Source organism: Lathyrus oleraceus, chromosome 4 (genome assembly GCF_024323335.1).
Source record: "Lathyrus oleraceus cultivar Zhongwan6 chromosome 4, CAAS_Psat_ZW6_1.0, whole genome shotgun sequence".
Taxonomy (NCBI): Eukaryota; Viridiplantae; Streptophyta; class Magnoliopsida; order Fabales; family Fabaceae; genus Lathyrus; species Lathyrus oleraceus.
The window spans coordinates 410,482,225-410,496,664 of NC_066582.1; the positions used below are offsets into that span (position 1 = coordinate 410,482,225).

The following is a 14,440-nucleotide window of genomic DNA, read 5'->3' on the forward strand; positions in this document are numbered from 1 at the left end:
TGATAAGTGGGTTGAGTGTTCTCCAAAGAATGTCTTGAGAAAGCAAAGCAAAACAAACTAACCTCTAACCTACTAACTATTGACTTTTAATTTCATGTTCTTTACTTTGATGCAATTTATTTTTAGCACTTCATTTCATTTGCCATTGTACATATCATTCTAATTGTTTATGTTAATGCAATTTTCACTTTGTCCATTTGGACCATATTGTGTGATATATTTTGTTTGTATATACTTTGTTTGTTTGTGTGGTCTTGGACCATTAATGCACATAATAATCATAAAAACCCTAAAAAACCTTGAGTGGATTGTTGGCTTGATCTTGGACAAATGGACTTAGAATCTAGGCAACCTCCCTAAGCTAAAGGACTCGGCCAATGCCAATTTGTGAAGAACCAAATGCTTACAATTTGAAATTCATCTGAGACATCGTTCAAGATCTCTCTTAGTTAATCTGCAACATGATCATTGTGAAGCTGTTATTTTGAACCCGTGACTTGTGGAATTCATCAGTTACATGGGCTATTTTTGAAGAAGATCATGGAATGGATAAGCTTGGATGAAGCCATCTTTATTTGATGCCTTTGCTCTTCAAGATAATATAATTGTGCATTTGTGTGTTGCTTGATTCTAAAAGTCCAAGGGAATTTTGGGTTTCTATTGACATTTTTGTCTATTGGATTGCTACCCATTTGGTCAGATCTTTTCAACTCTAAACTTTTAAATTTTGTGCATAGGGTAGTCTCTTTATCTTCCCCCCATTTCTTTAATTTCAAAATCTCTCCCTCCATTTTCAAAATCTTCTTTGTGTGAACTATTTTTGTTCTAAACTTTGACCACTTTTGCAAAAAAGATAGAAACTTTGGCCTTATGCCATTGCATTTTCAAACATATTTTCTTAAATCAAACTTATGAATAAACTTAACTATACTTGACTTAAACTTTCAAAAAAGCCAAAAAAGAACTAACTCATTCAAATCATTTTAGGCCTTTGTGCCTTTCAAACTTAAATTTTGTTAAAATCAATGCATCCATTTTGAAATTTGTATCACGAGCTACGAGGTTTTGATCCCTCATTCTTATGTTGGTATGTAGGCACAAGACCGAAGGTCTTGTCAAACACAAAAATATAATTAATGAATTCTTTTCTCATCCCCCCATTCTATTTGTTTGTAAACATCACTTTGTACAAAATACATATGCACACAAAAAGGGCTCCCTAGGAGTACTTAGGACACTTTGGGTGCTAACACCTTCCCTCTGTGTAACCAACCCCCTTACCTGTGATCTCTGATTTTTATTAGTTTTTATTTGAAAACTTCTTACTATTTGGGTTTTGTTCGTACATTTCCCTTTTCCCTTGGAAACAATAAAGGCGCGGTGGTGACTCTTGTTAATTGATCTCTAGCTTGTCAATAGCTTGATGATCATGAATTTCCTGCTACACTCTTCAACTGAGAGTTGTTTGGGATACAACCCCAAACACTTAATTCAGTCTTTCTTTTTGGCTTTACCTTATAGTGGAGGCCTGCTAGTCCACGTATTGGTAAATGCCTACCCTTGCTCTTCGATTAAGAGTTTATCCTTTTCTTGGGTCCAAGATACTATCCTTATTTGATCTCGAATTGTCGATTCCCCAACAAGTGATACACTATTCCTTGCACTCCAGCATTACAATCCTTCCTTGACTTGGTGTTTGTCTTGTGAGTCCCTGTTGCTTAGACAAACATCTCTATCTCTCCCTTTCTATTCTCGTAGTTCCGAACTACGATTGCTCTGACTTTCTCATTGCACGATGAGAATACGTAGGCACGAGGATGCGAATCCTTGGCGAGCATACTTCTAATTATTCCTCCTTCGCCTTAGGGCATCATCCATATCCTTCACTACTCATTGTCTACCTTCGATCATAAATCGTTCACCCAGTGACATGCTGTCTTTTTGACATCGAAATACACTTTCTTTGGAATTCCATATACACCCTTTTAGGACACATAATGTAGTCCGTCTTTCTACCTAGAGTTGTTTGGGCAAACAACCCCAAACACTTAATTCCTTCCTTTTTTAGCCAAAACCCTACAGTGGCGGCCTGCTAGTCCACGTATCGGTTAACGATGTTTCCCTTTATGGTAGAAGTCTCATTTCTCTTATGGATTCCAATACACTTTCATCTTTCGATTTCAAACATCACTTCTTGAGTCACTTGTCACCATATACTCTATTCTTTGACTTCGGTCACTTCACCCCGTTCACTTCGTGATACATTCATATTCTACCTTCTTTCACTCCATCTGATATAGCTATTCTTTGAGCCAAATACACGACCTCTTTGCACTCCTTCTTGCGTCACCTTGTGAACCAAGAGATGTTTGGGATTGCACCAAAACACCTATTTCTTCATCTTTTCGGCTTTATCTTATAGTGGCGGCCTGCTAGTCCATGTATTGGTAATAACCACCTTACTCTTGGGTTTATCTTTTCATCCTTGTTGGAGCTCAAAACACTATCCTTTGGTTCAGACCATACTTCCGATCACACTTCTTTTCATCTCCCACCACTAGTTCTTCGAACTATAGAGCTCTGAATTCCTCATTGCACTATGAGGATACGTAGGCATGATGGCCCTAATTCTCACCGAGAACTTTATATATTTCTTTTCCTTTCCCCTTCTTTTGTGAGTAATCTTTAGCTAACACCTATTAGAGCGAGAACAATCAAAACGGTTCCCATGGAGTACCATGGATGTTTGGGGTGCTAATACCTTCCCCTTGCATAACTGACTTCCTTACCCAGCATATCTCTCTTCTCCCCTGGTTTTATCGATGTTTTCCCTTCCCTTTGGGGATAAATAAAGTTTGATGGCGACTCTGTTGTATGTTCGAGCGTGCGATGCGTTCAGGTATATTTCTGCTAGCTTCAGTTGACGACTCTGCTGGGGACACTTTGCTACTTGGAGTACTTCCTAGTCGCTAAAAGGAGTCGAGACTAGTTTAGGTTGTTTTCTCGCTAGTTTCTAGGTGTTCATTTTTATGCCTTACTCACTTTACATTATTTGCTATTATTGCATTCTGGCATCCTGGGTATCTGTATGTGCTATTGTTTGGGTTGGGTTGGTGATACATGAGAGAGAAGCTCTATACCCGAGCTTGAGTATGCACACAGGATAGTAACATGACTAGAGTCGTGTTTGACCTCGGTGGAGTTATTCCGTGATTATGGTTAACACAAGACATCACACCTAGAGTAGATCCTTTTGGGAGCATCATTGTCCGACGAGTCATTCGTCCAAGACAATGGTATCTCAAATTGGGTCGTTGACTCTAGGGACCATTTAGGACCATCCTTTGAGTATAGTACACATCTGTGAGGGGATATGGGTCTTTCTTACAGGAAACCAAGACTCTTCATACTCGTGTTCTTGTGTATACGTCGAACCTTTGAACCTGCAATAAACAGATTATGCAGTTTATCCAGAGCATGCCAGAATTCTGACTATATGATACCCTGCCATCATTGCATCACATAACATCATTACATCATTACATTAACCATTACATGTTACATTTTCATTTTTCAGGGACCTACCGTGCCAATTGCTATTGTCAGTGCAGCCATGGATAAGACGGACCGGAGAAAAACCTATCAGTACAAATTGAGAGACTCCAAGGTCGATGAATTAAGAAAGCTCAGCGAGTTCCTTACTGAAGATTACTGAGTAGCCTTCAAACAAGCATATGGCAATCTATTGGGGGTCTTGTCTACCAAGGAGGATTCAGGGTTAATGTTCACGTTCGCACAGCTTTATGACCCCACTCTACGCTGCTTCACGTTCCAGGACTTTCTTCTAGCTCCCATACTAGAGGAGTTCACCCATCTACTACAGTTACCAGTCAAAAACCAAGCTCCCTACATGATTGAGGAGGACTTCCCAGATTCTGCAGATATAGCTCAAGCCTTGTGCATGAAGAAGGATCTAGTCGAGTCCACTCTCCGAATCAAGGGTAACACGCAGGGCCTATCGTCCAAATTCCTATTCGAAAACGCCACTATGTTTGCTAACAGTGGAAGTTGGGACGCATTTTATGCCAGCTTCGCATTACTTATCTATGGATTGGTGCTATTCCCGAATGTTGAATGCTTCGTTGACAAGATCGCCATCACCATATTCATCTCCCAGAACCCGGTTCCCACCTTACTAGCTGATGTATTTTTCTCCTTCCATTGGAGAAATATGAAGAAAGGGGGAACCACCAATTGTTGTATTCCTTTGCTTCAGAAATGGATTGTGCCCCCACCTCCCAAAGAAAGGGTGTTTGTTGATAATATGGGTGATCTGAAATGGTCACAAAGGTTGATGTTATTAGATGCTGAGGACGTCGTCTGGTTTAGTCTCGATTACTTGAGAGTGGAGCTAATATTCCGATGTGGGGAGTTCCCAAATGTTCCTCTCGTTAGTATAAAAGGGGGTTTGATCAACTACAATCCCGTTCTCTCATTACGTCAGTTGGAATATCCGCTCAAAGAGAAGCCCGAAGACCGTCTATTGGAAGAACTGTTGTTAGATGAAGGGGTTAAGAGTCCAAAGCTGATGAAGAAAGTGCGTAGAGCATGGGGCAAAATATAGCGAGTGGGAAAGAAAGAGCTAGGCAAATAACTATGTACCGTGACTACTTCCTATGCTGATTGGGTGAAGTCAAAGGCCAAAATGATCAAACTGCCATACCCATGGGAACCTTCCATGTGTATCAAGACCCCCAATCCACCTGCCGCCATCATTTCTGAAGTGGACCGCCTTAAAGAAATTATCAATAAGTTCGAAAAAGAGAATGTCGGTCTCTGTTCTAGCCTGATAAAAGTCACCTCAGAAAAGAACACCCTGAAAGCCAGTCTCAGTCAGAAGAGGGAAAGGTTCAACAAAGCAAATACTGATATCCAGATTGAGCAAAACAAAAGGAGAAAAGTGGGAGACGTTCTGAAAGGGTCTTTTGAGACCATTGCAAACAAGAAGAAGGAGTTAGCCGAAGCCTAATATCGAGCCTGCAAGCGGGAAATTGACTACCAGGGCCAAATCAAAACTCTACAAGACCTATTGGAGAAATCTTAGAAGCAGTTGAAGGACAAGCAAACCCGCGCCAAGAAGCTGGAAGTAACCCTCGCACAACTCCAGAGTGACATCGACAAAAGGTTTGAACAGATACTATCTTTGAATCGCCAAGCCCGTCGGAACTTGGAAGAAAGGAACCAGCTGCAAGAGGAAGCTACCCAATGGGAGATTCAGAGCCGTCACTTGTAAGTTCTGAAGGAAAATTGCGGTCCAGAATGCAGCGAAAATTAAAATTTTCTCCTTTAGAGATCCTTACGAATGGTCATGATCAGTAATAGAATATTTACCTCTTGTGACGATTGAAACCTTTGGTGCAGATCTCTTGTGACGATCAAAACCTTTGATGCAGATATATGGAGCGATCACGAACGTTGAACGATGACAACGTCTCTACTCAGTCCACACGAACGGATTCCTTCAATCTCAGTGCTAGCTGGTACGAATGAAGGCTTTGAGTGTGTGTGTGTGTGTGTGTGTGTGTGTGTGTGTGCGTGTGAGAGAGAGAGAGAGAGAGAGAAAACAAAAATAATGCAACCACAATTAATGCTTCTATATAAGGGTTCTATTTATAGAACCATTTGTATGGGCTTCAAGCTAAAAAGCCCACTTAAGTGTATTTTGGCCCATATCTTATAATATGCCCAAAATCACTTAAGCGTGTGGTACCTTACCATATTTCGTGTTCTACTTAAGTACACCGTACCCTACGATGTTCTATAATTCACTTAAGTGCACCGTACCTTACGGTGTTCCTTAGTTACTCTATCTCTCATCAATTCGTCCTTTGTGTGTGACCCTGTAGGTTTTCGCGGTGTTGGCAATTATATTAAATCATGTACTTAACATAATAAACAGTGAGCGATATCGAGCAACACATCACTGCTACCCAAGACACGAAAATGTCATGTGATCTAACAAATCCTTCTGTGATAATACTTATGTGCATAATTACCCTTTTGCCCTTATGTCTATATTGAACACAAGGCATAGACCATGTCATCCTTGTCCAGTTCAATATTGGGCCCATAGACATTTATCCTGTTACACAGGATAGGCAAATTCCATCTAGGTCACTCATGTCCCTCAGCATGCTTCGTGGAGTACCCATCAACTGTCTTTATGGTTATCCAGTTACGGACAATGTTTGATCAACAATAAAGCACTCGACTCTACATCTAGGGTCCATAGTGGTTTCAGGTCGAAGAGTGGTATACACCATTATCACCATGAGAATAACTTATGACACTTTGCATAACATTCTATATAGTATTCTCATAGCGGGTCAATCCGGTATAAATATTACTCTTAATATTCATACCTATGTTTAAGACTTGATAACTCCTTATCCATGATCCATGAGATGTGATCATCAATCTATACATATAATAGTCTTAATGCTTTAATGTTATCCCACTTCACAATAAAGCTCGACTACGGATACTTTAAGAATAGTGTCCTTATGTTTAATGTGATCTCATGATTAAGTCATACTTGATACATTAAACAGACTAGCTATTCTAGGGACTTTATTAAACAAACATAATAAAGAAAAAGTCTTTTATTATTAATAAATAATTCAATACAAGTACCAAAAGTATTGGCCTCTAGGGCTTACACCAACAAGTTCTCCTGGACCAGAAAGAAGAATTTGTGCAGGATATCCTGAGCGGACCGAGTCTTTCCTTGCTACACAACCTCATCAAGGATGCTCAGTATTGGACCAACAGACATGCCCGCTTAGTCGAATTTGCTAATCAGACACTCGAGGACCTTCCTGGGTTGTTGAAGAAAGCCTATGCTGACATGTTTCCTCACAACACCCCGAAGGTCGTTTTCCATTTTGTATCTGTATGTAGGGTTGTCATGGAAAGGATCAAGTCTGATCTCCATGCTAGTTCATCAAAATGACCACAAGTTGTAATAATTTGTATTGTTTATCTTTCAAATAAATAAAAGAGATTTTGTTGAAATGCTGCTAATGTCTTATTCCTGCTCGTTGCATGAGTACGTATGCACACTGGCACCCTAGAAATAATATTTTTTTTCACTCGTTAACATGCATTTATTACATTCATAGCATAAAGTCGTCAGAAAACAAAATGATTACATTCGCCGTTTTTCCGCAGCAATAATGACGACTTGTCATCAGTACCACATATGTTCCAACAAGTCAAGAATCATGGCCGAATACGAAGTTGACAATGTTGCCGTTCGTGAATCCCTCGCCCAGGTGCAAGGTGAGATGAACCTGTTCAGAGGGAACATGGAGACTATTCTTGAGATTCTCCAATCTCAGAGGAGCCCTGCCTCTGCTGCTGCCAACGTCACCCATGATGCTAGGGTGACCATTCCTGATGCTGTTGCTGGCGCTACCGTCGACACTCTGACGGAAACTATTGTGCCCAACCCTGGGAGCCGTCAGACGGTCCTCATGGATGCTGCCAGGATTTCCGCTGCCTACCCATGGGGAATGCCCTCACATCTAGCTACAAGTCTCGCCAGTGGGGGAGCTTTCTTCCCTCACCCAACTCTCTCCTCCGCTGCCACTGCTGGAAATGCAGGGCTCCCGTGGGCTCTCCCCACTCTCCAAACTACTCCGGTCGATGTTGCTGATCTGGATAACCACCAAGGTCAGGCTCCTAATGACCTCCCCCATGATGAAAAGGACTACCGAGGCCCACGCCTCCACTTCCAGCTTCCCAATCAGACTGCTTAAGCTGCGAGCACCGGTCAGGTCCAAGCTTTTCCCTTTGGTTACCCTAGGGCAACCTCCATGCCCATGCTTACATACCCTGCATCCCAGTACGTGCAGACAGGGGCACCTGAGGCCCCTAATGCTCAGGCTGGAATGCAATATCCTCAACCTGCTCATGTTGCTCGAAGTATTCCACCTGGTTTCCCCTACCCGCCTCAGATGTGGTTCAGCCTGAACATGCCTGCACCGATCGCTCTAGAAGTTTCTCGACCGACCAGTCAGGTCGCTCCTTCCACTACTGATCCGGCCAGACTTGCGGATTACCAGCTCTTGGACGACAAAATAAGGGTCGTTAAGGGTTTCTCTTCCTTTGGCGTAGATGCTCGAGACCTCTACTTGGTTCCGAATGTGGTACCAGCTCAGAAATTCAAGGTGCCGGACCTTCCCAAGTACAAGGGCCTCAGGTGTCCCCGCAGTCACCTCACCATGTACTACAGGAAAATGGTCTCACACATTGATAATGACAACCTCTTGATCCATTGCTTCCAAGATAGCCTGGGATTGGTACATGAGTTTGGAGCGTTCAAAGATCCGGTCTTGGAGGGACCTCTCTGAGGCATTCTTGAAACAATATAAGTACAACCTTGACATGGCTCCGACAAGGCTTCAACTACAGAATCAGTCGCAAAGATCTAATGAAACCTTCAAGGAATATGCTCAACGTTGGCGCAAAATGGCGTCTAGGGTTCGACCAGCATTATCAGACAACGAATTAGTGGACATCTTCATGGGTATGCTGCAAGGGCTGTATTTTGAAAAGATGATTGGCGGTTCATCGACAAATTTTGCTGACATGGTAACCATTGGGGAACATGTTGAGAGTGGACTGAAATTAGGGAAAATCACAGACACGACCGCCCAGCAGACAACCGATAAAAGACCGCAGGGGGCTTCGCTAAAAAGAAAGAAGGGGAAGCAAACACTGTAACAGCGAGGGCTCGCCCCAAATATCAATTCCCGACGGCCCCTATGCCATGCTACCCGTATCCATACGTCGTCGCGGCTCAATACCAGCAACGGCCTTTCCAATATCAACCGCAGATAGGCAATCAACAATCGACACCCGTTCAGAAAAATCCAAATCAACAATATAACCGTGATAACAGAGGACAAAATCGAGGACAGAGCAATAGAAACAATTTTGGGAACCGACCCCTAGTTGACAAGATCCCGGTGCCATACTCCAAGTTAGTACCCTATCTAATTCATGTAGGGGCGATCGTACCAAAAGAATTGCTCGCGGCCACTCCCCCATTCCACGCCAAGCACGATCCTAATGATTCGTGTGCGTATCATACTGGATTCATAGGGCATTCTACAGAAAAGTGTTGGCCACTTAAATACAAAATTCAATACTTAATCAATCAAGACATTCTGACCTTCTCCGAAGAAAAACCGAATGTAAAGATAAATCCCTTGCCGAATCATAGTGGCACGTCGGTCAACCCCGTGATTGAAGAGGAAAGTACCAAAGTCATACTGAAGGTTGATGAGGTGAAGACTCCGATGTCCGTTGTATTACAAAAGCTTGAACAATTTGGGTTTCTAGAATGGGTACATGATGATTGCACAGTATGCAAATTCGATCCAGATAATTGCGAGCAGTGGAAAGGATGTGTGCAAGAACTGATGGATCAAGGGTTAATACAATTCTCCAAATCTCAAGCAGCAGAAGAGGTGGAAATGATTAAACCAATAACAATAGTATACAGGAAAAAGAAGGTTGAAGCTCCCCCCAGGAGGATTCAGCCGATTCATTTCCGTGTTCCAACTCCATTTCCGTATCAGAATACTAAGGCAGTGCCTTGGAATTATGAGACCACAACGTATTTAGGAGGAAAAGAAATTTGCATTCCTGACACAGAAATCATCAACATTACTGGAACAGGAGGCATGAATCGAAGCGGCCGTGTATTCGCTCCTAAGTAAACTCCTAGGGTGTCTCCAACACCCACAGTTATCCCACCTAAGGAGAAGGTCACTCCTACTCCAACTCTGCAGGTTGGGGCAACTGTACTTGCCACTCCGAGCATGACGACTGCGCCAGTGTTGACGAAGGTTATTGACAATAATAAAGCTGTCGAGGCTGAAGCATCCAAGGGTAAATAGCCGATGGTTGAGAAAGAACAGTTTGAAGATCACAAGAAGAGTATCACCTTTGAGGAAAGTCAATAATTCCTCAAGTTGATCAAGAAGAGTGACTTCAAGATTATTGACCAGTTGAATCAAACGGCCTCCAAAATATCAATTTTGTCTTTGCTGTTGAGTTCTGAGGCTCATTGCAAAGCACTGCTGAAAGTTCTAAATACCACTCACGTGATGCAAGATATCACAGTCGATCAATTTTACGACATGGTTGCCAATATCACCGACAGTAGGTATCTGGTATTTAATGAAGCAGAGCTACCTCCTGAGGGAAAGGCCCACAACAAGGCACTACATATTTCAGTCACATGTACTGACTCTCTCTTATCCCGAGTCCTCGTTGATACTGGATCTTCGCTTAACGTACTTCCAAAGTCTACATTAAGCCAGTTACAATTTAAGGGGCCCGAAATGAGGACCATTGCATTGATCGTTAGAGCTTTCGACGGTTCCCGAAGGCAGGTAATTGGGGAGGTCGATTTGCCTATTTGTGTTGGACCCCACCAGTTCGACATCACATTCCAAGTCATGGATATCAACCCAGCCTACAATTGTCTGTTGGGTAGACCATGGATTCATGTCGCTGGGGCAGTCACTTCTACATTGCACCAGAAACTAAAATACTTGATAGATGACAAACTGGTAATTGTGTGTGGGGAAGAAGATTTGTTGGTCATTGAACTCTCCTCCTTCAGATATGTTGAAACAGATGAGGGGATTGTCGAGGTTCCGCTCCACTGTCTAGAATTTGAAGATGTCAGTTCCACTACAGCTAACAACAATCAATCATCCCCTACCATCCTATCCTTAGCAAAGAGTGGTAAGCAGACATTGGATAAAGGCCCGCTTCCCGGCAGGGGCAAGGTCGTCAATGTGGCAGAAAAGCGTGACAGGTTTGGTATCGGTTATCACCCGGCAACACGGAAGGCGAGTCCAAAGAAAAAACAATTCAACCCGGTCAAGTTCAGCAGCGCCGGCTATCAAAGTGAGCATACCGTGGCAGTTATTGGAGAGTCCAGTGGCAACAAGCCAGGGGCACCCAGCCTTGTTCGCAGATGTCCTCCAGGATTCAAGCTTCCCAGCTGGATAGACATCGTGATTCCTATGGTGTACTCAGAAAAAACGTAATGCATTTTATTTTCTCCACCCCTCGTCCTCGCCCGAGACGAGAGGATAGCTTGTAAGGCCCCCCATGCTTAAAAGTATTATGTGAATAAATAAAAAGTACTTTTTTGCATGCAAAACATTTGTTCTCTTTCTTTCAGTTATTTTTCTTTTTCACTAAAAACAACGAAATGGCAAAAGATTTCTTTTTTTCTCCACTTTGCTAAAAAAAAGCATACTAAAATAAGCTCATCATATGCAGAGCAAATAAAACCATTGATTACAGCATAACTAAAATCAACTATGTATCTCGACTTCCAATCAACCAAGCTGAAGACGATAGTTAGGAAGATTGTGAATTACTGGATGAACTAGCACCACTCCTTGAGCATGAAGAGAAAGAGATTAATCCATACAAAGAACCCGTGGATGTCATTAACTTGGGTTCTAAAACTGACAAAAAAGACGTAAAAGTTGGGGCTTCTCTTGCCGAGCATGTACACTCCGAGTTGGTAGAATTGTTGCGTGAATATGTTGACGTCTTCGCTTGGTCGTATCAAGATATGCTAGGGTTAGACACCAACATTGTTGAACATTACCTACCACTCAAGCCTGAATGTCCTCCAGTCAAGCAGAAGCTCAGAAGGACTAGACCCGATATGGCACTCAAGATCAAGGAAGAGGTTAAGAAGTAGCTAGACGCTAGCTTCTTAGCCATTTATGAATATCCGCAGTGGATTGCTAATATCGTTCCAGTTCTGAAGAAGGATGGGAAAGTCAGAATGTGTGTAGATTATCGAGACCTCAATAGAGCGAGCCCAAAGGATGACTTCCCTTTGCCTCATATTGATATTTTGGTCGACAACACAGCTCAATTCTCCGTCTTTTCTTTCATGGATGGGTTCTCCGGGTACAATCAGATAAAGATGTCACCAGACGATATGGAGAAGATAACTTTTATCACACCTTGGGGAACTTACTGCTACAAAGGCATGCCATTCGGCTTGAAGAATGCAGGGGCAACATATCAGCACGCAATGGTAACACTCTTTCACGACATGATTCATAAAGAGATTGAGGTTTATGTGGACGACATGATTGCCAAATCCAGAACTGAGGAATATCATCTGGTAAACCTGAGAAAGTTGTTTGTCAGAATCCGAAAGTTTAAAATGCGCCTGAATCCAGCTAAATGTACTTTTGGGGTCCGATCTGGTAAACTCTTGGGTTTCATAGTCAGTTAGAAGGGTATTGAGGTTGATCCCGACAAAGTTCGAGCCATACAAGAAATGCCAGCTCCCCGAACAGAGAAAGAAGTCTGAGGCTTCCTTGGGCGACTTAATTACATCTCTAGATTCATATCTCACTTGACGACTACCTGTGAACCGATATTCAAATTATTGAGAAAGAACCAATCGATTGTGTGGAACAACGATTACCAAGCGAAATTCGATAAAATAAAAAAGTACTTGCAAGAACCACCAATCTTGATACCACCAGTTCATGGTAGGCCATTCATTATGTACCTCACAGTACTTGACGAATCCATGGGTTGCATGTTGGGTCAACACAACGACACAGGCAAGAAAGAACATGCTATCTACTACCTCGGCAAGAAATTCACTGAATGTGAGACCCGATACTCACTTTTAGAGAAGACTTGTTGTGCTTTGACTTGGGTTGCTCGACGCCTGAGACAATATATAATTTGCCACACTACTTTATTGATATCCAAGATGGATCCGATAAAGTATATATTCGAAAAGCCTACTGTTACTAGTAGAATCGCCCGGTGGCAAATGTTGTTAACCGAGTACGATATATAGAATGTGACCCAAAAAGCAATAAAACGGAGTGTTCTATCTGACTATCTCGCTCACCTGCCTGTCGAGGGTTACCAACAGTTGAGGTTTGATTTCCCAGATGAAGACATCATGTTTATCAGAGACTTCACTATGCCAGGCTTCAAGGTAAGCCCTGAGGAAGGCCCCGAACCAGGATCACGATGGACGCTCGTGTTCGACGGTGCTTCCAATGCCCGAGGTCATGGTATAGATGTTGTTATCACTTCTCCAACTGGTTTCCAACTTCCTTTTACCGCTAGATTGTGTTTTGACTGCACTAACAACATGGCAGAATATGAAGCATGTATCTACGATTTAGAGGCGGCAATCGACTTGGGAATTAAAATTCTTGAGGTATTCGGTGATTCAGCTCTCGTAATCAGTCAGGTGAAAGGAAATTGGGAGACTCGGGATATCAACTTAATACCTTATAAAGAGCATATCAGAAAATCGATACCCTATTTTGATGAAATCTCCTTTCACCATATTTCTAGGGAAGAAAATCAGTTAGCCGATGCTCTAGCCACGCTGGCATCTATATTCAAAGTCAAAGGGAAGAATGAAGCACCATCCATCCAGATTGACCACTTAGATGAAACAGCATATTGTCTAGCAATTGAGGCCGATCCTAATGATAAGCCTTGGTTCTATGACATTAAAACATTTCTAGAGAAACAGCAATATCCCGAGGGTATATCCATTACCGATAAGAAAGCTCTAAGAAGACTCTGTTCCAAGTTCTTCCTAAATGGTGATGTGCTATACAAGAGGAATTATGATTTTGTACTGCTCATATGCATGGATAGACACGAACCTAGTACAATCATAAAGTCCATACACGAGGGCTGCGAGGGTGTACATGCGAAGGGTCCTGCTATGGCCAAGAAGATCCTCCGGGCTGGTTATTATTGGACAAAAATGGAGGTTGATTGCTACAATTTTATGAAAAAATGCCATAAATGCCAGATATATGGTGATAAGATCTTCGTGCCACCGACTCCGTTGAATGTTCTAACTTCCCCATGGCCCTTTTCTATGTAGGGCATCGATATGATTGGGATGATAGAGCCTAAATCTTCCAATGGACATCGATTCATCCTAGTCGCTATTGATTACTTCATGAAATGGGTCAAAGCTGCTTCGTATGCCAACGTCACTCGACAAGTGGTTACCCGGTTTATCAAGAAAGAGATAATTTGCCGCTATGGAATACCTAGCAAGATCATCACTAACAACGCCAGTAACCTCAACAACACTATGATGAGGGAGTTATGCGAAGAATTTAAGATCGAACACCACAACTCTTCACCATACCGGCCCAAGATAAACTACGTCGTAGAAGCGGCTAACAAAAATATCAAGAGAATCGTCTAGAAGATGGTCAAGACATACAAGGGCTGCCATGAGATGCTACTCTACACGGCTACAGAACCTCAGTTCGCACATCCACTAGGGAAACTCCATACTCTCTAGTTTATGGAATGGAGG

General features: G+C 42.4%; 1 protein-coding gene across 1 annotated transcript; it reads left to right on the forward strand.

Annotated features, from left to right (window-relative positions):
* Nucleotides 1-13,063: 13,063 nt before the first annotated feature.
* On the forward strand, nt 13,064-13,993 carry LOC127137750 (uncharacterized). The gene has a single exon (XM_051064177.1). The coding sequence runs from the start codon at nt 13,064-13,066 to the stop codon at nt 13,991-13,993; it is 930 nt and encodes a 309-aa protein (XP_050920134.1).
* The last annotated feature ends 447 nt before the right edge of the window (nt 13,994-14,440 follow it).